At 37.8% G+C, this 24,560-nt stretch overlaps 2 protein-coding genes across 3 annotated transcripts; both read right to left on the reverse strand.

Annotated features, from left to right (window-relative positions):
• Positions 1-1,202: 1,202 nt before the first annotated feature.
• Positions 1,203-10,802, reverse strand: LOC147563051 (uncharacterized). 2 transcript variants are annotated; one of them, XM_086634030.1, is made up of 6 exons: positions 10,588-10,802; positions 10,254-10,464; positions 7,164-9,946; positions 6,213-6,584; positions 3,725-6,122; positions 1,203-3,639 (listed from the first exon to the last, which is right to left on the reverse strand). In XM_086634030.1, exons 3-6 carry the CDS (start codon positions 7,242-7,244, stop codon positions 1,601-1,603), a joined length of 4,890 nt encoding a protein of 1,629 aa, XP_086490156.1. In that variant the 5' UTR covers positions 7,245-9,946; positions 10,254-10,464; positions 10,588-10,802; the 3' UTR covers positions 1,203-1,600. The 2 variants fall into 2 exon arrangements, with proteins under 2 accessions (XP_086490156.1, XP_086490164.1); XM_086634038.1 differs by lacking the exons at positions 10,254-10,464; positions 10,588-10,802 and having other exon boundaries at positions 7,164-7,362; positions 7,536-7,762.
• A 2,685-nt stretch (positions 10,803-13,487) lies between these two features.
• LOC147563052 (ALBINO3-like protein 2, chloroplastic) lies at positions 13,488-19,870 on the reverse strand. Its single transcript, XM_086634100.1, has 14 exons — positions 19,262-19,870; positions 18,943-19,049; positions 17,969-18,096; positions 17,490-17,561; positions 16,887-16,988; positions 16,597-16,656; positions 16,302-16,367; positions 15,662-15,709; positions 14,919-15,089; positions 14,781-14,836; positions 14,583-14,700; positions 14,346-14,435; positions 13,993-14,102; positions 13,488-13,814 (listed from the first exon to the last, which is right to left on the reverse strand). Exons 1-14 carry the CDS (start codon positions 19,696-19,698, stop codon positions 13,679-13,681), a joined length of 1,701 nt encoding a protein of 566 aa, XP_086490226.1. The 5' UTR covers positions 19,699-19,870; the 3' UTR covers positions 13,488-13,678.
• Between the last annotated feature and the right edge of the window lie 4,690 nt (positions 19,871-24,560).

Below are 24,560 nucleotides of genomic sequence, written 5' to 3' on the forward strand. Positions count from 1 at the left end.
GGATGCATTTATGGAGATACTAAAATGGGTAATTTGTATTTAACTCCTAAAATTATGCTTTAATAAGTCCATTGTCTTTGAGACACTTGCTGCTTCATCTCTGATGAGAAACGCCTTTCAACTGAAAATGGGTTCCAAATCAATATTATGTGGAATGAGATCCACATACACATGCCATTTTCTGGTATAGTTTTTTTTTTCTTTGTATGAAGACATTTCCTAGCATGAGAAGCCAATTGACCCATAAACTGTCTACCTGCGCACTGGGGCCTAAGGTGTCTAAAACGGATACAATATCGATAACAGTTAGAATTTGAGATGTCACAAGTGGCACCAGAGTAGAGGACGACTTTCGCATAGGGTGAGAGATTGTCGTAGTCCCACATCGCTCGCGAGAGTGTCCAAAACCTGGGCTATTTACGTACGCGAAAGCTTAGTAAACGCCGAAATCTCTCGGTGTCGAACATAACTTCACACCACAGTAGGTGGTGGCTAAGTAAGGACAAAATCGTACATATAAGGGATCCACAACATCACTGCCTCCTCCGATGGATAGGGCGGAGTGTGTCTTCGTCGGTATCGACACCTTGTAGGGGGTTCATGAAACTCTTGCCAAAAACAGAACCCAATACATATGGGCTTGGACCTGGAGTGTCATAAACGGACACTATCGTTAACTGCTAAGGCTTGAAACTTCACCAAAACCCGTAGAAAAGTAGGGTATTACGCAGGATTAAATATTTCCAACGTTTTCCTTTTCTCGCTTTTCTTTTAAACGAGGACCTTAACATTCGAGAGAGAGAGAGAGATTTTGTTTAGACAGAGGACTTAAAACATTTAGAAGAGAGAGACATGGGAGAGCACAAATAAGTAACACACATTATTCATGAACAAGTCATATGAAAGGGTACTAACTCTAGCACTCACACAACCAATACATTTTTCCATTCCAGATGAATTATCGACACCATGATAGCTTATAGTAACATCATATACCAAAACTCACAAAGGTCTACAAGCATACAAAACAACTAAAATGGCACATAAATTATATTCACATTCAAATGTTAAAACAAATACCACCTTAGTCGACCATGGGTAAAAAAAAAAATCCCAGCCGTCTCCTTTCTCATGCTCTTAAATGGAGTTCATGAACCATCACCCTGAAAATATGAAATATGCAAAAGAAGAGAAAACTGGAGTTGTGGAAGAAGCCATGAATATCCCTTACAAGAAGATGGAATCACTACCATTTACAGTAAATACAGCAAAAGGTACACAACTTTTTATAAGGTTCCAACTGCCAAAACTTGAACTAAAATATCAAGACACATTTTGGAACTAAAATGTTTAAATTATATAAAAAAGAGTAGGAGCTCACAAGTGGTGATTTGGGCCTGAAACTGAAGGTGTCCTCCTCACTCAACCATATGTCAATACATATGCTATACATTCCTCTCTCTTTTTTTTTATCTTCTCTTCTTTATCATCTGAAAGCCCTAATTTTATCGACATTCTCGCGATATAGGACAGAAGGAAATTGGGCTGACAACTAATCAGGCATTCACAGATAGCCAGATAGTTCCTTCTGGGAGCTCCTCTACTGCCAGGGTTGTTTGTAGCCGAATCGCTCCATGTCCCACCCTCCGTCAGGCTCCTTCCTCTTCGATACAGCAGCTGTCTGAGACATCATCCTCCCTTGCTCCTCTGATGAAGTATGAGAACTGGCAACTGGATGTTGCCTAGATGTCGGATTATATCTCTCTTCTCTTCCTTCTGCATCTGCAGTTCCTGGACCAGCATTCAAATCTAACCCTTGTCTTCCCATTTTTCTACCATTTCCAACCCCACCATTAAGAGTAGCACCATTTCCAACCCCACCATTAAGAGTAGCACCATCCTGAAGTATCATGTATGGTCTTGGGTAATGACCTACAGGTCCTAATAACTGAGAAGGTACTCCAGCAGGGAAGCAGAGCCCACCACCTCCTCCGCCAGAAGTAGCTGACCCACCTGAGAAGGAGGTTGAAGGGAGAGAAAAAGCAGTTCCAAAAGGAAACCCTGGATATGGATAAGCAGTTCCGGGAGGATATGCAACTGCAGGAGACGACGATAGAACTGGACCTCTGTACATATCATGCCCATAGTTGGGCCCAGAAGTTGATGGTCCTAAGATCATTTGTGCTCCGGCAGCCGAAACAATAGGGTAGTGTTGTTCTCCTCTATCAGGCAAAACTGATGGGATGGCTAAAGCTGGATAAGAATTCCCAATAGGGAACCATGATGAGAGATTCATTTCTGCATTGTTCATTCTCTGACCAGCACCAGGTGGCACGAATGGCAAGCTTCCTTTCATATGGTGTCTAATAACTGTTGATTCTGCACTTAACTCATCTGTACCTGGACCATTCAAATCGAAGTTCCTACGTGCATTCATCTCACCATTAGAAGATGGCCCAGACGAAGATCTAACAGGCAAAAGAGGTGCTTCCATTCTCATACAGGTGTTGGCGGAAAACTGTGAATTATCAATATCTTCGTCGACTCTGTTCAAGTCGAGATCTAGACCTGTAAAACTGACTGGTGCAGAAGAGTTAATCTTCTCGCTAAGTCCTAATTCACAGTTCTTAAGGATCCTGGAATCAGCACGTGTTTCATGCGCAGAGCTTTCAAAGGGTGAGTCCTCAACCATTTCATCCGCCACATTAAGGTCAATATCCAGCAGCCGTGTATCCTGTCTGATGACAGCATCACGAGATATAGTTGTTGAACTTGGAGAAAACTCTGGAACTTTTCTAGGTTCAGCCCTACGAAAAGCACTTGTGGCGGCAGATCCTTTCCATCCTATTTCCCCTTTACCCCTCAATAGATTTTCTGGAGGAACAAAGGGCCCTTTTGCAGCAGCAGTCACTGTGACTGAAGCAGGCACACTGCTTGAAATCGAAGATAGACGAAACTGTAACGGACTAGGTTCATGAATAACAGACGATCTCCCTATTGCAGAGAAGTTAACTCCATCTCCGTGATTAGCTTCATCCACAGGGAACCCTTCATTCAAATCAAAATCCAGTTTCGCAGCTGTATCTGACTCTGCTGCGGCAGATAAAGAAGAACCTCCTGTAGTGGAAGCACATTCTTCCACCTCGTCTGCTCCAACACCAGACAACTTAGATCGACAAGACTTGACACACCCCTCAGATTCTTGTTCAGAAACCAAGGCTAATTGTTCCGGAGGAATAGATCCCCCAGTCTTGCTTCCAGCCACTTTTCTATCGGAGTTTTCCCCAGTGCCACAACTTCTACCTAATTCAACTGAGCTTACAGTAGCTGCAGCACGCTCACTAAGAGTTAAAGGAACTGCACTAGTCTGCTCTGCTCTTTCATTTTCACTATTTAATTTGTTAGAAGCATCTTTCAAAATGACACCAGAACAAGAAGAAACCACAGCATCTGCCAGATTCCTATCAACTGGTTTATCGTGATCTAAAAGAGTTGAAGGAACTGCACTCGTCTGCTTCTGCTCTGTTTGGTTGCCAGTGTTCGTTTCTTCAGGTACAAGTGGCTTGCTCTCAATACCCATATTTATAGGTTGAAGAAGAGATTTTTTGACAGCTTCCTTATCACCTTTTGGACTTAAACCTGCACCATGAACAAGGAATGCTTCAAGAAGATACAGATACGTAAATTAATACATATATATATAACAAATAACTTTGAAGTATACCCGACGAGGAGGTAATCTTGTCGGTAATGTTTCCATCAGCAATTTCTTTTTTAAATGAAGGTACGCTAGTTTGTCTCTGGTGAAGTTCTTTAGACCCTTCAGGCTCAGCACCCTCTATTTTCACATCTGCAACGGATATAGCTACAGAAGCGGAAACTTTTTCGTCAGGCTTGACATCAGACTTCAAGCACAGATTGGCATTTCGTTGCATATGTGAACTTGGACTTTGATCCCCTCTAGCTTTTTCTTCAGATTTTGATATGGTCCCATTGTGTTGGATTTCATTCTTAACTCGCAATGAACCAGATAAACTATGCTTGTCTGTAGTTCCTTCTTCAGCCAAATCCTGACCTTCGACATCCTCACATGATAATTTCACTTTTGCATGACTTACCATTTTAGAAACCTTGCTTACAGATAAGCTTCTTCGAGGAGAATTAATTGGTGAAACCAGTTCAGATTTGGACATTTCTCCAGTAGCAACACTTGCTAGCAGATTTATGCCTACATCATCGCCTGCCGAATTTCTTTTCAGAGTATCCCCATCTGACATAGACGCACTAGCTTTGACACAGCTATCAACCAAAGCATTCATGGAGCTCAGTGAAGCTTCATTTAACTTTCTTTGTCTGGCTACTACTTCATCATTTTCTGCTGGAAAGCAAGTACCTTTGGATGCTTCTGACAACTTTTCTAACCCATCACCCGAATTGCACCTTTTTTCACCAAGAAAACCATCACGTGACCCATTCGCTGCATCTGATTCAGTGACTCCATCTTTCACGTCATTAACCTGTGATGACTCTGGATTCACATCGGTAGCAATATTAGCTCGAGAAGCATCAACCTTTTTCTTAACTTTTCTATCACATTTGTCTTGCTTCTCTGAATGTCCAGGAGAAGAAGCTCTGCTCACTGTGGCAGAAGCGTCATCAAAAGAACAAACACTAGCACTTCTTGCGGGACTGCGGCCTGGGTTAGGGAGCCTGACTATAAGCCTGTGACTGTTTCCATGATCCGTGGGAACATCAGGCGTTCTTTCGTATATCAATCCTGACTGTGAAGCCCTTTCGGTTGTTGAAGTCTTTTTCGCGGAGCCGCATTTGTTCAAAGAATTTTCCCTTTGAACACCAGAAATAACTGAACTTGGCAAACTACTACCATATTTTCGATGGCGGGAAGCAGCACTGTTGGTCTTGCTACCATTGATGGACCCGGCAGTGGAACTCCTGGCTTCCTCTTTCGATGAAGTACCACATACAACCTTAGCATGATCACTAGAACATGACTGACTGTTGTTCTGTGATTGACTGGAGCCACTGCTCTTCTCCTCCTTCATTGTTACTAAGAGGGCGTCAGGACTGCCATTGTTACCTGTCACTTTACAATATGAATGCTTTGAAGTTGCTAGTACTGCAGGCTGTGGTGCTGATAATTTCACCAACCCAGGAGATGAAGATGTTGTCTTCACCGCAGTATCTCCAAGACCAGGCTTAACTGACACTATCTTTGACACAGAATGCTGTGACGCAGAGTTCTTCGTAAACCCCTCAGAACCCACAGATCGTCTGTTTGCTCCAGGAGATCCCTCAGAGGTACATTGCTTGCCAGGCCATGAAGCGGCCTGGTTTGACCCAGACTTCGTATCGTTCATCTTCATTTCTGCCTCCACGCGTTTCTTCCATGTGTCTACTAAGCTCCTAGACTTCTTCTGAATTTCCAAGTTTTTGTGACTGCGTAAATTATTCACAGACTTGCCAACATTACAAGTCTGAAGGGCATGAAGATTGACAGGTAACATATCAAGTGCCCGGAGCAAAGACAAAAGGAAGTCCTCAACTGGTTTATCACTTTCTTTGGGGCCACTACCATCGCCAACCTTCCCTTTATGGACCTCCTGTAGCCACTCATCCAACACAGACAGACCCCTTAGCTGCACAAACCGACCCAGGCAATCATCCCTTTCTGTGGCCCCTATGACATCCACAAGCATTCTTCTGCCAGACAACTCTATTTTCTTCTCAGTGCTATCAGGTTGCATGAGTTGCACCAGCTTCTCTACCCCTTCATAGTCTACAAGTCCTCCTTTATCTGTTATTTTTGTTATCTCAGACTTCAATACACTCTCAAGTCTAAACTGACAAAGGTCACCATCGTCTTCCTTTGAAAAGCGCTCTCTTTTGACAAGCTCAGCCCCCTGATCACCACGTTCCCTCTTCTTTCCCTTGCCTTGAGTAGCTAATGTGGTTGGACTCGTTTGCACACAGTCTGAACCAGGCTTAAACTGTGCTGTGGATGCGGAAACACTCAATGTCTTTGGAGATCTCCCTCCTGATTGTGTTGCATGCATTTCTAGACGTGTTTTATCCAATAGTTTATTTACTTCCTCTTGTCGGTCCTATTATGCATTAAATGTACACAGTAAGTGCTTTGTGAGTATAATTGGTAAACGTACATCTGAAACATAAAAGAATATAATTACACCTACATTGATATAATCTTGATCAGTTAGCCACCATAGACGTTTGTTTGTAATATCATACACCCGCCTACACACAAATGAGGATATCCCTGAAGGAAGTTCAACACCTATACGAAGGAATGCGACTTTACACGGATGGAGTAACGATGCAGCAGGTATTTCATCCTTGTGAAACGAATAAAATATTTCGTTAGGAGCAGCTTCCAGCAAGACGCCTTTGGCAAGCTTTATATCAGCCGGACGGTAAAGCCAATTAACACCTAACTTTAGATTACCCTCTTCTGATGTTAAACAACGAATTATTCCAATAAAAGGCGCAGCACTTTCCTGGTTGGGCTTGAATAGCGCACAATCACCAACAGCAATCTTCCGACCATCCTGAAAAACAAATGCTTGTTAGAGACATTGATAAATTTATATCACGAAAGATAAACAGTAAATAGAAGAACTATTGAGGTGATGAATATATCTTACGTCAATGTGTACCGACTATAAATGACACCCAATTTCAATTTCATATTGTATCATCATGATATATCAATGTAATGTAACGAATGTCATGACTCTTGAGTATTTCGTCAACAAATATATATATATACATATATATAAAAGAACAAACTTTTCTCTCAAAATCAAAACAGAAATGGTTCAACAAAAAAAGAAAAAAATCAAAACAGAAATGATACACTCAACTTGCCAATTAACTACAGTATTGTAAAGAAATGACAAATGCATTAACAAGCAGTAAAATAAGTAGAGCTCATTAGACAACATCTTCATATTAGAAAATATCAAACCTTTCACATTTCAGCTACCTTGAGGGCTTTCAAGCTATAGATTCATATGAATCAATAAAAGAACTCAATAAAACTGTAATTCCCTAAATTTAATCCATCTTCAACTGAATACTAGACAAATGAACGCAAAAAGGGCAAAAACCCTAAAAAAATGAATTACCTTTGAGAAGAAATCAGATGTATTGGGGATGGTAGAATCAGAAGCAGCTACAATCTTACCGATATTGGGGACCGGAAACATGTGCGTCTCGGTTCCCTATCTTCCCCTTTTCACCCACGCATACCTTTGCATCTTCCCCAGATTTATTTTGAATCCCACTTTTGTTCCGATAAACAACCATCAATTCCCCACCGTGTTTCTAATTCCCGATTAACCACACACAAAAAAAAAACCCTAGAACTCAATAATTCAAATCAAAACAAAATAAGTTCTCTAACTATTCCCTACAGATTTCCAATACTAATAAAAACCCTAATCTTTTCCCCTGTACTTCCTCTAGAAAAAAACAGGGAAATCAAAATTAGGGATTACTCTGAAGGTGTTGTTGGTACTTCTTCTTCTTCTTCTTCTTCTCGAATCGAATTGACGGTCAAAATCTTGTACAGTTCAGATCCAGCTACACATAAAGACGTTTTCGGCAGCAAAATCGGAGAATTTCGAGCTTCTTGTGGAGCGATGATTTCGCGATCTAGAGAGAGAGAGAGAGAGAGAGAGAGAATTGTCGAAAGTCGAAACCACGCAAAAGTCCAGATGGGTGTACTTAGTAGCGAAGCTCGGGCAGAGAGGGTAGTTTAGGTAGTTTCTTTATTCAATTTTGGCTTTATTCTATTTTGATCCCTCATTTATGACAACTGACCAATTTGACCCCATATTGATTTGTGCATGTCAATTTTATGCCCCAATTGGTTTTTCACTTTCCCGTTTTACTCTTTTTGTTTTTATTTTTAAATTCCTTATAGGTTTATCGGATTCGGATGTCTCCTATTAGACTTTAATTTCTTTTCTCTCTTAGATTTCACCGCCACCATCCATTCGCCACTCATGGAATGATTTTAAATTACAAAAACAATAAATGAAATGAGGTTGTATCTATGGAAGGAGAAAAAATCTTGTTGCAATTGAGTTATATGTAATGATGTTGTAGTATGACAAGTAAAGCTATGCCAATGGATTTATTTGGCTTCTCAAATCATTCTATTCAGTAACAAATTATATATATATATTTATTGTAGCTTGACGATGTTACCCTACGATTGGATTCTTCTCTGCATCATAGTAAGATACGACAAGGATATGTGGAGAGCAACATAACACTTTATATGTCAACTCTTGGTCTCTTTCTTAACGAAGTTTAATATAAGAATATAGAGAAGAAACAAACGTGGAAAACAAAATTGTATGTAGCATCCCACCAACAATATCATTTCATACCTCAGATATGCTTTAGGACTTTTTTTTGCCAGTTTTTCACTTGCTTGGACTAAATGGCCATTAGTTCCAAAATATTGACTTAGTGACAATGGCCTCATTGAACTATATCAAACTGAGAAATACATTCTGGATATTGTGACCATGACTTGATCTGTTTTCTCCAAACAGAAGCTTTTCGAAACCGAAAAATTCAACAAAGAGAAGGCTTGATCACGTCTCCTTCGCTTTTCGACTGAGTTGCTATACTTTCACCCTGGAAATATGTAGCATGGACAAGGAAAAAACACTACAATATCCTATTCAAGAAGATGGAATGGAATCACCACCATTTACAATAATTACAGCAAAAGGTTCAGTATAAGTTTTCAATCTGCTACAACATGAACTGAATATTTAGATCCATTTGGAACTAAAATGTTCAGATTACATAGACGGGTAGGAGTTCACAAGTGACTGGGGCCTGAAACTGAAGGTGTCACTCAACCATATGAGTGTGTTAACATATATGCTGTATGTACATTCCTCTTCTTATTTTTTTCGTTTTGTTTCTTTTTTGGAAGCCCTAATTTTATCGACATTCTCACAACTATAATTTAAGAAAATTGAGATGACAACTCACCGGGCCTTCGTTAAATTGTTCATAATTTCGGAGACCTACTTACTGCTGCTAGGGTTGTTTGTAGCTGCTCAATGTCCCACCCTCTGTCAGGCTCCTTTCTCTTTGATGGAGCTGCTGTTTGGAACATCCTCACCCCTTGCTCCTCTGATGAAGTTTGAGAACTGGCCACTGGATGTTGCCTAGATATTGGAATATATCTCTCTTCTCTACCTTCTACATCTGAAGTTCCTGGACCAGCATTGAAGTCTAACCCATTTCTTCCAGATTTTCTACTATTCCCGACCCCGCCATTTAGAGTACCATCCTGAAATATCATGTATGGTCTTGGGTAATGACCAACAGGTCCTAGTAACTGAGATGGTACTCCAACCGGGAAGCAGAGGCCACTTCCACCACCGGATATAGTTGACGCGCCGGATATAGCTGACGCACCTGAGAAGGAGGTTGAAGGGAGACAAAAAGCAGGTCCAAAAGGAAACCCAGGATATGGATATGCGGTTCCGGAAGGATATGCAGCTGCAGGGGACGACGAATGAGTTAGCCACCATAGCCGTTTGTTTGTAGTGTCATAAACCCGCCTACACACAAATGAGGATACCCCTGAAGGAAGTTCAACACCTTTAAGAAGGAATGCGACTTTACACAGATGGAGTAGCGATGCAGCAGGTATTTCATCCTTGTGAAATGAGTAAAAGACTTCGTTAAATAGGAGCGGTTTCCAGCAAGATGCCTTTCCCAAGCTTTAAATCAGCAGGACGATAAAGCCAATTCACACCTATAGATTACCCTCTTCTCCTGATGTTAAACAACGAATTATTCCAATAAAAGGTGCAGCATTTTCCTGGTTGGGCTTCAAAAGTGCACAATCACCAACAGCAATCTTGCGACCATCCTGAAAAACAAATACATGATAAATTTATATCATATTGTAATTCTTCACTGCAAACTTTTCTCTCGAAACGAATCGGAAACATAAGCTGCAAATGATACATTCAACTCTTCCAATCAACTAAACTTTTATAACGAAACGACAACCCCACAAACAAGCAAAAATAGCTCATGAAACAACATCTTCATATCAGAATAGAGGTGAAGTATAGAAAAATATCAAAATTTTCATATTTCAGCTGCCTTGAGGGCATTCAAGCTATAGCTTACTAAAATATAAGAATCGAGAAAGAACCCTAAAAAGTAATTACCTTTGAGAAGAAATCAGAGGTAGTGGGGATGGTAGAATCAGAAGCAGCTACAATCTTACCGGTATTGGGGACCGGAAACATGTGGGTCTCAGTTCCCTATCTTCCTCTTCCCACCCATTCATACCTTCCATCTTCCCTTTGGATCCCACTCTTGTTCCGATAAACAACCATCAATTCACAACGTGATTTTATGTCCCAATTAATCAAAACCCTAGAAATCGATAATACGAATTAAAACAAAATCAGTGCCCCAACGCCTTCAATACAATTCCTACAAATTTTAAGCATTGTTTCCTCTATAAAGAAAAACAGGGAATTCGAAATTAGGAATTACGCTCGAAGTATAGTATAGGTAATTCTTCTTCGTCAAAATCACGATCAAAATCTTCGCCGGTTCAAATTCAGCTACAAATAAAGACGTTTCCGGCAGCGAAATCGGAGAATTTCGATCTTGCGATGATTTCACGATCTAGAGAGTGAATTTCGAATTTAGTAGCTAAATTCGGGCAGGTCGGGTAGTTTGGGCAATTTTCTTGAATTTCCTGTAATAAGGTTTATTTCCCAATTGACCCCCAAAAATATAACCTTTCTCACATGGCCCCTTAAGTTTGCATAAATGGCAAGACAGAAGTCATCTCAACATTTATGCAAAATTAGGGGTCACGCGAAAAACGGGTCATGTTCTAGGGGACTAATTGGGACATAACCCTGTTAATAAAAATCACTAGTTTCTGCATCAGTCGACAGGGGTAAGATGCATATGCATCAAGTTCACATATATTGTACTTTGGAAACACTGTAGGTGGTTGTGCATCACCCCCGAAAATGTGATAGTCCCTTGATTAAAATACAATGGCGTTTAAGGATATTTTTCATGACTTTCAGATTGGATGAGTATCTTCAAAACATTTCATGGCATTTACGCCAAAATACGTCAATTTCACTTATCATCCTGTTTTTATGTTTGCGACATAGTGGTTAGCAGAGTTAGTTATGGTGGGAAAAAACCCTCTTCTGAAGGATCGGGGTTCTCGCCCCATGTCACTAGTTTTCACTTTTTGTATTGGATATAAATACGTAGTAAAAGTGATAGTCATAGGGCACTATGCCAAGTCTAACGTTCTCGTTTATATTTTTTTGGATCATCGAGTATATCATTTTGAAGTGTTGAAACAAGTAGTAGAATATGATTTAGATCAAAGTTGGAGGGCAAAAGATCACACTAGTAGAAAGAATTGGGTTCTTTGTACATCACTAATTAATTGGAATTTTCCAATTGCTCTGACTTCAAAATGATGCGACGTAACGCGGTCCACACCTATATCCATAAATCACGTGGTTCTTATTCTCACGATGCAAAATTAGATTAAAATGAGTTTTTAGTTGTAGAATACAAATAATAATCGATCTTTCACTCTTCTAAATAAGACACTTTTCCTTTCAACAAAAAAAAAATAAGACACTTTCAAACGCTTTTTTGAGTGAGACAAATTTCAGAGGTTCGTGACAAATCTCCCTCTGTTCTTAATTTCTGTTCTTAATTTGAGACGGAGAAAATATTATGCTGTCAATAATATGTTAGTTTATATATAGGATAGTCAACATTAGATTTGGACTCTTTAACAAAAAAAACATTAGATTTGGACTAGCCATTTTACCCCATTCTTTTGTGGCATGTGAACCTGCACCTATAAGTGCACCCAGAATGTGTGTTCATGATCTTTAAGGTTCCTGTGACATCCTATTGTCTTCCATTTCGACTCTTTGCAATCCCACAGTTGTAACTGGTTAATATAGTCGATCGCCCAAGTATTCCAACCTTTAGGGTTAGACGTTTGAAAATACACGAAATCTTAAACAAGTCTAAATCATATAACTCTTAACATATAATTTTGTTGGAGAAAGCAAGTGAAACAGATCGATGTCCATGTGACATGTCCCACTAAATTTATTGTTAGTTTTTTATACAAACATCTTCAACTACTTTCTATTTTATTGTGTCTCAAACTTTTTATGTAATAAAAGAAGACTTTTTATATGAATATGGTCGTGTGGGTGAGTCATCATGAAAAGGACTTATTGAAAATGTTAGTTAGTTGGAGTGTTGGACCATTTAAATGAAAGCAACCTAGGTGTAAACATCATCAAATTGATTTTTGTTTTATTTAATCTTAACTTTAATTTTATTATAATATACATAAATATTAAATAATTAATACTTTTTGCCAACTAAATCCACACACATCATTATTTTTCCAAAAACAAATATTTGTCTAGCTATGAATTTCCTCCCCATCCATCTTTTCATTGTGGGGCACATGATGTCTAATTTGACATTAATGTGATGTCGATCTATGACTCTTTAGGATGTGTTTGATAGAGATTTGAATACGCAGTTTCATAAGTCAATTCAATTTCCGTATTAGTTAAGGAATAGCGAAAGTTGAATTGAAAATTCTAAAATTCAACAAAATTTGATCTTACTAATATAAATAGAATTAGATCTACTCTATTATTGATCCTTTACTTAACCTCTCTCCTATCTACAACTTTTGAGATTCTTTTTGAGATTTAAACACATATCTCTATGAAATTATGATCATTGAAAAATAAGATGATATCCCAAAGTCAAACAAGATCAACATGGGAGTCAAAGCCATATATATATATATATGTCAATATGAAATAATGTTATATTGACCTTCAGTTTGACCCACTGGTTCGACATGGTTATTCATGTATGGACAGAAGAATTTCCTATGTGAACAGTGAAATTTTGATCAACACAAACCAAACTAATTGAGGGACGAAAAGGTAAACATGCCACCTCCACTATCGATCACCAGCTTGTACCACTGACAGCCACAACAGTCCATCATCGTTATCTTCTCCTTCGTCGTTAGTGGTGGCTAACGGCGTTAGTTATTAGGGCATTCCGAAACCAGATTAGACAAAGAATGACTTAATTGGGCTCCAAACTAGTGGATGTTGCCAAAAAAGAGCCGCGACCCTATACGTAAAAGGAAGAAGAGGGAGGTTGCCTAACAAAGGTGGTGGGAGTTGGAGGTTGGCAAATAATGGTGGCAGTGGATCGGGGAGTTGGCTACCAGTGGTGATAGTGGGTGGCTAGGTTGTAGAGGCCAGTGGTGGTGCTCAATGGTATAGGCTGGTAGTTGGTAATGGTGGTGGTGGTGTATGAAAAACTATAAATAGAATATAAATAGAATGAAAAAATAAATATAGATGAGAGGTCTTATTGAGATGTAAGAATGAATTACAGATAAATAGAAACAATAGTCTTATTGAGAAGCTCCTACAGTTTTCGGTAAGCAGTTTTCCCCGATACCAAATCCATTTATACGAAAGAGTGAAAAAGTGGGTCAAAATTTGTAGCAGGCCTGAGAAGAGAATATAGTAAATCATTACTATCTTTGATCACTCTTGATATTGTCATCATCTTCTAGCAACTGTTGTAAGTATTCATTGTAAGAAGGATCATATGCAGCTGCCTTACGGATATACTCCTCCGCTTCATCCTTCCGACCTTCGTTAAGCAGAGCACTGCAGATACAATTGTTTTAAATAAACCCCGCCAACTCTCGTTCTAATGGGTCACTCTGTCGAAAAGTGGCGCTCGACCGACCAATCAAAGAAGAAGAATTTAAAAACGAAGATTTCAATCACGTTTAATACTATTCGAGTATTGATATCTATAGTCATGGAATTTTAATTTCCTTACCTTGATAGCAATATGAATCCATCATAGTAATGGGCTTTTCCTTTGGGGTCCTCTGGTTCATTAATCTGAGGTATTCTCAGTAGATGCTCCAGTCCTTCCGCCATTCTTCCCTACCAAATTTGAGAAAAGAAGAATATGCAAATCAATCAATGATTTTTTAAACATTCTCTTTGCAATTAGATGGGTCTTCTCATTCATGTGTCGAAGCTTGTTAGTCACACTAAACATGTTAACAAACTTGATTTTAAACATTAATAGATGACCTTTTTGCCTTTGATTAAAAAAAAAAGTAACCAAAATCATATTTCTCTACTTCAGAAATTGCATTTTTTGTGCAAGCTACTGAAGTTCACCTGTCGGATGTTTGCAGTACCGGCCCATGAAGATGCGAGAATCAAAAGATCAACCTCCTCAGCTTTCGTTGGTTGCCCATGAAGATATAACTGATAAAATTTAAACCAGAAGGTATGATTATGGAAGGACCAAGAACAGTAAGTACAACTGTACAAGTAACAGCCATCACTCGTACGATTAGTTATTGAAAATCATTCCCAGAAATACACAAGTCGGCCAATTAAAGAGTAACAGACCTTGCATATAGCACTTTCAAGATATTCTGTAGCCTCCTTCAGCAGTTGTTTTTGTATGAATGTCTGCCCCAGGACAACCAAAGCTCTAACATGATCAGGATCCTTCTCAAGTGCCAACCTGTAGCCAATTCCAGAGCTTAACAAACCCAGTGATGAAAGAAACTTAAGCTTTTAAGATAGAAAGGAAATCTTTCTTACCGTAATAATGGAGTTGCTCTATCTTGATACCCTTTTGCTAAGAGTTGGATGGAGAGCTGCAAGTAGATCAAAACCATATAGATGAGAGTAAAACTGAAATGTATTTCTGAATAGAAAATCGCTTGTTCAATTACTCACAGATAGAAGTTCATCTGGCGAGAGGTTTTGCACATTGACTTTTTGCTTTTGCTTATCCAAATACCTTATTTCAATATTATCCATATTTGAAGAAGGTTCACTCTTTACTGGAGCATTTTTGTCGGGGAGTCCCAACTTATCCCGGATAGCAGGATTATTCAGAGATAATTGCTGCAAATTAAGAAATGGAGAAAAATTATAATTTATGTTTCAAGGTTTGAGTGATGCCGAAATGGTTCATCAGTCATAAACCACGAGTTGTAAAACCTACTACTTCAAGTAGAAATTGTAAAATAAAAATTGAGGAGATTGGAGCTGTAGAAACAGTTTCAACTCATAGAAGCCTAACGGTAGAGAAACGCAGCCGGAAATATCCACAAGAAAAATATATTTGTTGCAGGCAAAATACTGGTCACAGAAGCCCAACTAGAAGGCCACCGAGACTTGTTCAGTTGACTTAGTTGTGTTTTTAATTCTAATCAAGGGAGAGTGGATCTTGAGATCCTGCATATTCACTGTTTTATATAATAACGAACATAAATTTCACATATAATAGCTTTGCGCTTTTTTTGGTTAGCTCGATTCACTCAATCAGCCTTATTTTCGTGCTTTATTTTGTTTGCTTAATTGCTTCACAGTATGATGCAATTGATGCTGCTTACTTCTAAGTTTTAACATGACTGTTAACGAGCCTTACTTCTAAATTAAATCAACGGATAAAGTGGTCAAGTGTGAGGAGAAACCTGAATGACAGTTAACGAGCTGTTTGTGACCCAGTAGACTAGACTCCCCTGCAGAATAAAGAACAACTAAATAAGCCACCTGAAAAATGAAAGAACATTATCTGGTTCGCCACTTCATTGTACTTGGCCAACAAAAGAAAGATTTCAGTAAGTGGAGACAACGAGAACTGAAGAACGCCTCACTAAAATTAGGTTTATATGTTAAAATCTCTGGTTCCAATCTCCATTTTCTGGTCCAAATCTATGGCATACAGCAACTACCAAAATAATATAAGGAACACTTAGTAGGCTATGACTTCTCACATTGTGTAATAGCAGCTGGAAGGGTGGTTATAAGGGGTTAGAGGCATGGTTCAGCAATTTTGCTCATTGGAAAACTTGCTGACATTTTCAAATATTTTCAGATACGAACATCAGCAGCACAAAACAGTACTCAGTTGTTTTAAAAATGAAACAGACCAAACCTAAAAACGAAGAATTCATGTTCCACGTTTTCATCAAACATGATTTCTTATCAACAAAATATTGAAAAGATTCGTTAAAATCTCATTCCACATCGGGAACTAAAAATTGTGTTATTATTAAAGTGACATAGAAACATCTAAAACTTAGCGAAGAGTTTCACTTGAAATTTAGTTACCTGGGGGATACAAAACCCCATAAATAATATGGGTACCGTCAGAATATCCAGATATAACTTGTAATACTGCATCAAACACAAGTTTGTCAGTTGAGCAGTATAGGATATTATAGAGAGGGGCAAACAAAAAAGGTTCCAAATGAATTCATCTCGAACTTGACAAATTGAAAACTTTTTCACCGTGGAAGTTTTATGCAGCAAATAAACCAGCAAAATTGTAGTCGTTGCTGCTCGTTTTAACATTGAAGGGGACAAGAAGTGAAATGAAAAGAACAGTTTGACTTTATCTACTCACTTTAGATAACATGCTAAAAGCACCAGTAACTTTACCGACCCTGGACGTCCCGAAAGATATCTGGCAACATGGAAGGAAATCAAGTTCAGAGTAAGTTTTTCTTTTTGTAACTTTGAATGAATATATTATAAAGAACAAATATAGTAGAGCTCTAAGAAAGCTCCCTAAGTAACCGTTCATATTTATTAAAATAGCTAATGTTACCATACCAATTCTGAACTGGAGAAACTTAAAACCTCATCCATCTGATGAAATCATGGAAGTAAAGTCTGTCTCTCACTAACATATACCTGAATATTGATGTAATGCAACCCTGCAATCAGTATCGGGAAGATAGGGTCTAAAATACCACTAGGTAGTTCTGTCAAATTCTGGAACCATAATACACCACCCTGAAATGAATTTAACATGGGAAACATAAGAGCAGGGTGAGGTGAAAATTTGATGTAAATATGTATTAATAAGGTAAATTTTAAAACCAAAAGCACAACATAGAAAAACACTTCCACCTCTCTTTTTAGTCCCTGCTCGAGGCAGCGTTGGAATTATGTACAGAAAACTGATAAAGGACTATATATAAGCATTATCTAAAGAGACTAAACTATGCCTAATAACATGCATTCGCATCCTATCTAAATGGAAACTCCACCAAACCTTTCCTTAATATCGGCTATTTGGCAAAAAGTTAACCAGCTTCTCCTCGTTAATCTTTTACATTTCCACAGTGGCTACCTTGTTAACCTTCTTGCTTCTCATTGATCTAAAACCACTCTACAGATATTACCTTTTAGACTTAACAGTGACAGCTTCAAGACAAATGACAACTGGGAAAAAATCCATGAAATTTGCTGTCTAAAAAATTACACAAAGAGACAAATGAGCAAGTTTCTTACACATTCAAACCCTGGGTGATGCGTTAGTGACATCCTTCGAATGGTTGTCATCCACAAGAGAAAGCATGGAATCTGTACATATACCATACAAGTTTCCAACAAAGTGTCCGAAACCACCAACACAAACCACAGATATCAGTCAGAATAACAGTATCTCTGTATAACTTCTACAGGATATGAGGATTTAAAAATAAAAAACATTTACAAGGGATGCTTTACCAAAGAAAAGAGAAGGATGTACACACACACACACACACACACACACACATATATATATATATATTTTTGTTACTTAGTATAACTGATGATCGTGCAAGGACAAATAACCATGTCGAACGTCTATAAATCACAAACTAAAACTAATTTGAAGTTTTAAACTGATACGCGCCTACTTCTGACTTTGATTATTCATGGAAAAGTGCATGTTAAGCTTCAGTATCAAAGTTCAAAATCATCTGTAGACAGAATAGTGACGTTACCTGGACAGAAACGTATGCGACGCACCATAAAAGGGAGGGGCACCCGATAGCTTGTTTTTCCTTCCGAAAGAGTGAAAATTGTTTAGTAAAACTCTTTCCTGAGAAAGGTGGTGGGAATGGAGGAGGCACTTTGAGAAATGCATTTGGAAGTTGACAAAAATATTCCAAATGTAAGTTGAATTGTTGAATTACACTTGATTACTTTAAAGACAATAACTTCGGATGTATGATTAGTAGGATAAACAATCAATATCTGATTTCCTCATTTGGTGATTTTAACAGGTTATAAGAACTAAGCCTGGGCATGCATGCTATATTGCCGAGTAAGAGCTGATTCAAACTAAAAGAATAGGGTAAGCCAACGAAATAAAACAATTTCCAGTACGTGGGATTTCTTCTTCCCTTCTGTATATTGTATAATACACAAAAAATATGTTATTATGTTTTCTGGTACACTCTAAACATATACTGTTATGTGTATGTTGGCTTACTGTATTTGATGGGTTCGACTAGTTTACACCGTAACAATACAGTTAGCAACTTTTTTTTTCATCGGAACTTCTTGATTTGATGTACTCAAGAAGCAAAACAAATGAGGAACCTACTGGTTGTTGGTATACCAACCATTCCACATCTACTCTTCTTGTGCTCTAGTGCTAATGTCAACCAAGTATATGAACTTTATCATCGTTCTATTTACCCATAACTTGGAAATCATTGATCACATAGAAAGTAGTATTATAACATTTCTCATGTATAAAATTCAGTTTGTCAAACACTCATTAACCCTATCGGCGAGGACACAATTACCATTTTCATTTATATATGTTACAACCACAAGTTTCCAAAAAAAAAATTGAGACAATTTTGACGAAATCATTTGAGTGATTTCCCAAGCAGGACTAACAAGAAGAAGAAAAACAGCATAAGTAACAAAAAGCAATAACCGGATTATATTGAGGTTTGGCACTCACACTTAGGGGCTAACTCTGAGATCGTCTTGAGCTTGTTAAGTTGAACAATTAGGACAGGTAGAAGTACTACTCGAAGTGCCACGGTAGACAGAGCAATGACAACCCACCTATAACACCATTTCAACTCTTAAAACGAAATTGTGTCGATCTTTGCTAGTACAATCGAAAAGATTCAAACTTTCATAAATAACAGTTTCATCTAATGGTTTTTAAGGGTTTCTTTCAGCATTCAAATGGTAAGTAAGAACTCATAGGCAATAGCAAATCCAAATTTTCTTTTTGTTTACTCAAAACTCTTATCAATTTTTGAATTACTCACCAGGGAAGACCAGTTAGATCATGACAGCCATCCAACAAGGAGATAACAGTTTGAACAGCAGGATCATACCAAGAATCAGAACTTGTAATAGCCCCCTGATCAACTTCAGAACCGTTACTATTAAACCCTAAATTCAAATCCTCCGACTCAATTGTTAAATCTCTCTCGAGATTTAATCCATCGTTTTCAGGAATATTAGACGAAGTATAACCTGATAAAAATCGATACGATAATAAGTTGGAAACCATGCGAGATGAGATTTTCTCATTCGCATTGAATCGATACTGAGAAGAATTGTCATTGAAGTTGGAAATATTTGTGGGGGAGAAAATTGAATTAGGGCTTTGAGAATGAATTGAACGAGTAAGAAGAAATGAATATGATGATGAATGAGATCGATATCTACGAATCAAGAAAATAAATTTAGGGTTTCCCATTAAGAAAAATGGCGGGAATTGATTGTTAGAAATCTCAGATGAACTGAACTTTGATCATACTCTCGGGAGTCTCGGCGCCTCTTTTTACTGTGTTTTGAATCGAAAGATTACTGACTGTTTAGGGAAATTTGCCCAAATGCCCGATACAAGGGGCACTTTGGACAAATGCCCCAATTTTCATTTTTTTTTTTTTTTTAGAAGTCGACTACGATGTGTGTTAGGCGTTACAAGGCATTGATACATCATGAAGATCAGACGATGTGATGAACATGATAACCACCTAATTTAAACCCGAATGAAAGAGGCCTAAACCCGATAACATAAAAGAGGTCTAAAGTCTGACAACATGAAAGACCCTAAAGCCTGACAAATTTATTACATTATTTACTTCATATAATGCCTAAATAACATAGGATAAAGTTTGATGGCAAACTGCCTCTTTCTTTTTTCGTTTTTGTCCTTGTGTATATTGAGAAATCTAGAGTTTTCCAAAAGGCCGGTGTTATGGGGAAATAAAGAAATTTTTCGGGGTGGAAACAAAAAAAATTACTAATTTTTTGTTTCTCCCAAAAAACCAAATCTTTATACTCCACTTTTCATTTTCTTCTTCCTTCACCTATCACCACCATCTCCGGCGAATTTCACCATCACCGACGACTTCCACCATTTTAGGCGAGATCTTTTTTTTCTTCTCCTTCTCCTTCTCTCTTCTGCCTCTCTCTGTCTCTCTCTCTCTACTGTTTCTTTTTCTTCTATCTTTATATGTTCTCTCTCTGTCTCCGGCGAAAGGGAGGAGCCCTTCGCCGGAGCTCGTTTGGTTGCAAACCAGACAGGATCTGGTTTCTTCAAACCAGTAGAGCTCCGACGAAGGGGCTCCTCCCTTCGCCGGAGACAGAGAGGGAGTCAGGAGAGAGAAGAGAGAGAGAGTCAATAGAGAGAAGAGAAAGAGAGAGCAGATAGAGAGAGAGCCAGAAGAGAGAAGAAAGAGGAATAAAGGGAAGAGAGAAGATGTCGGTCGTCGCTGGCGACTTTCTTCCGGCAACTTAAAGGTGCATTTAATTGGTTTGGGTTTTTTGGTTTTCCACCATCTTCCCCGAAAATTTTTCTGCTTTCCCCAAAACGATGGCCTTCCAAAATATCAGCCCAAATCCAGCTGAACCCTTCTCTCCTTTTTTTCCCTCTTGCAAAAATTATTGAGCTCTCTTTCTCGATCTATCCTGCCACCGGTTACACTCGGTTGTTATCTTCTTCCTAAACGAGCTACCTTAGATTCGTATCGGGCGAGCTTGAGAAGGTCAAATATCTCTCTAGCCCGAAATCTCTTTTTCATGATTTTGACTATACCAAGACCTAGTATTTGATTTAGATCAACATGTAGGATTTTTTTGTTTTCAAAACTTGGGTTTTAAAATTATCTTGGATTTTACCGATCTTGATTGAAATTATTCGTTGCATAGTCGGAACCGGTCGATCCAGGTCGAACTCACCTGATAAAGTATTTTAAAATAATGGGGGTGTCGTCCTAGTATCGATAGAAAAGTGGGAGTTAGTGTCAAAATCATAAATAAGGACATTTTTTCTTGATTCACACAAATAACATTGAACTAGAAGTTAACGTTTTCCGTCTTTGTAGGTGTGTAAATCAAAAAATTTAAAACAACAAAGGTGTAATCCTAATTAATATCGATATAAATGTGGGGAATCAATGTCAAAATCTCCCTTCCTCGTCGTTTAGTGTGGAGAGATATGTTCCTAAGTAATTTTTTTTTTTTTTTGCAAGATGTTCCTAAGTAAATTAGTTTAGGTTATAATAATTCCAAGATAAAACTAAGGGTCATGGGTTGGAAGTCCAAAAGTTGGGAAAAATTCGGTCCAAGATCCAACCATCTATAGGTTTTTAATCCTCTGTCTAAAATGCCCAAAATACCCTTAGTCAATAGATTTGATACATCTGGTAGTTTGTATAATGCATCTGGTAGTTTTATATTGCATGTGGCAGTTTGCACAATGCATTTTTAAATGTGTAATCCATTTTATTCTATTGATTTATGTTCTTAGAATCTGAAAAATTAGGCTACGAACTATGCATAAATGACTTTGTATGAATCTTAGATGTGTTGCATTTCTAATTCAATGTTGGTATATTGTATCTGTAGTTTGTACAGTGAATTTTTAAGTGTGTACTTGTATCTGGTATATTGTGCAAACTATGTGAATAATATACAATAATTCTAAAAAATGCATTGAGAATCATAAGTAATGTTTGAAAAAACATGATAAGTAATGTAAGGTACAACTTATGCAATGTAAAGTAACGGTTAAATTATAGAATACAAATGAAGTATACATTGTATGTAATGTATGGTACAACTAATACAATGCGACAATAATTGTTAAAATATCAAAAAGTTTGAAAAAAATACATTGTATTATCATTCCTTGAACATTCTGAAAAATGTACATATTGTAAATAGACAATCTATATAACAAGGGAGGAGGGTATATTTCCCCCTCCTCTCAATGGCTAAGATTTGCTTTGCCACTTTTATCTCTAATGATTAGTATTTACTCTATCACAGTTTGAGGGTTCAGATATGATTAAAAATCAACCAAGGGTTGAGATTATAAGAAAGGGCATATTTTTAAAGATCTCATTTTTCTTTGAGAAGACTTAAAGGGACCCATATTATTGTTGTAGGCGTCTCATTTACATATAGATCCCTTAAAACTTTAGCCTTTGAGGGGCGCCTATAGTTGCACTGTGGGGCACGTGTAGATCACCACTCGTCACGCATTTGATATAACTGTCTATACCCTGCGGGCACGGGTTATATCCTCGTTAGAACATACATTCTAAAAAGGGTCATTTCCCAAATAACCCCCAACTTTGTGACCAGCTTCCTGCCTAGCCCCCTACTTTATCAAAAACACTTAGGTGGTCTCCTTTTTCAGTTACCGTTAGAACTCCGTTAACTGCTCATCATCTCTCTCTCCTACATCTCATCACATCTCTCTCCTCCATCTCATCACCTCTCTCTGCCACCTCATCGTCTTCACTGGCAAAGGTCGCCGGCTGGCGACCTTCAAACATAAAAATAAAATTTCTCTCTCTTCTCTCTCTAAATTTTTTTTTTACTCTCCTCTCTCTAGATCTGGTGAACCAGATCTAGGTCTGTTCGCAGACCAGTGAAGGTCTGCGAACAGACCTTCAACTTCAAAGGTCTATTCACAAACCAGTGAAAGTCTGCGAACAGACCTTCAACTAGATCTAGAAAGAGAAAGGAGAGTTAAAAAAAAAATTAGAGAGAGAGGATTTTTATTTATGTTTGAAGGTCGCCTGCGCGGAAAATTGGTCGATCGGCAACCTTCGCCGGTGAAGACGATGAGGTGGCGGAGAGAGGTGATGACTAGTTAACGGAGTTATAACGGTAACTGAAAAAGGGCGTCATTTGGGTATTTTTGATAAAGTATGGGACTAGGCAGGAAGCTGGTCACAAACTTGGGGGCTATTTGGTAAGTAACTCTTCTAAAAATGTACAAACTATCTGAATCATGTACCATAATTCTGAAAAATGCATGGAGAATCATAAGTAATGTTTGAAAAACTTGATAAGTAATGTAAGGTACAACTTATGCAATGTTATAGTAATGGTTAAATTATAAAATACAAACGAAGCTTGAAGAAAATACATTTATTATCATTCCTTAGACATTCTGAAAAATGTACCTATTGTAAATCATTAGACATTTAAAACATAAATTCTAAAAAATGTACAAGCTATCTGAATAATATACTGTAATTCTTAAAAATGTATGCAGAATTATATATATAGGGGTAAAGTTGGAAGAAGCATTTTTTTTCCTAGAGATGGGACTTTTTTTTTGTTGCTGAGAAAGAGATGGGACTTTTTTTTTTTTGTTAAGAGATACAAATATTATTAAGCTAATAAAGTGTCATTACAATAGAAAGAAACCATAAAATAAGGAATTCTGCTCCAAGTCTTCGATTTATTCTTCTTTCTGGCCCATTTAGCAAGCTTATCCGCCGGAGAGTTGAATCTACGATTAGTGTAACTGAATTTCACCATATGAATCTTGCGTTTTACCTCCTGAATTTTACGAAGATGGATTCTAGACTGCCATTGAACTTCATGCTTAGTATTCTGAATGTTATGTATGATATTTATATTATCACTTTCAATAATAAGAAAGAGATGGGACTAAGTGATTTGGAACCCGTTTTTGGACTAGTGTGGATTTATAATTTGCTTTTGAGTTTTTTATTCATTTTGGGAGACGAATGGACTATTAGTACTATTAAGATCTTGTGTTTTAGACCACTAGCCCATTTTTCCTAAAACGTGATTCCAGTATCATTCATGGGGCAGTGTAAATTGACAGAGTTGATTCCTTTTAAAACCCTATAAGTGACCAACTCATCAAAATGGTACCCGAATAGTGCTATTTGCTTTGAATTTTGAAGCCAACCAAAGAACGAATAGTAATGTGGTTGGTTCCGATTAGTCAGCGCATGTAGAAAAAGAAATCTGTTGATCAATCGAAACTCTAAAATTAGGAGCAGTTAGAACGACATTATTGCTTATTTTTGTGATTTTGAACTATTAAATTACTACAATATATGCTTATGTCTCAAACACTGGTCCCAAAATCAGATGCCACAAGAAGACTATATTATATTTATTATTGACAGTAAATAAAAAATTGTTTCTACGCAAATACAAAAGCAATAGAGAGGATGCTTCTGGTCTAATTAGTATCGAGGTTCATCGTTCTTTCCACGTTACCTTATTTTTCTATTGAAAAAGTGTAAGTTTTTTTTAGGAGGAGAATCTTACTTCACA

Source organism: Eschscholzia californica, unplaced genomic scaffold (assembly GCF_041429995.1).
Source record: "Eschscholzia californica isolate CP2 unplaced genomic scaffold, dmEscCali1.0.p SCAF_1, whole genome shotgun sequence".
Taxonomy (NCBI): Eukaryota; Viridiplantae; Streptophyta; class Magnoliopsida; order Ranunculales; family Papaveraceae; genus Eschscholzia; species Eschscholzia californica.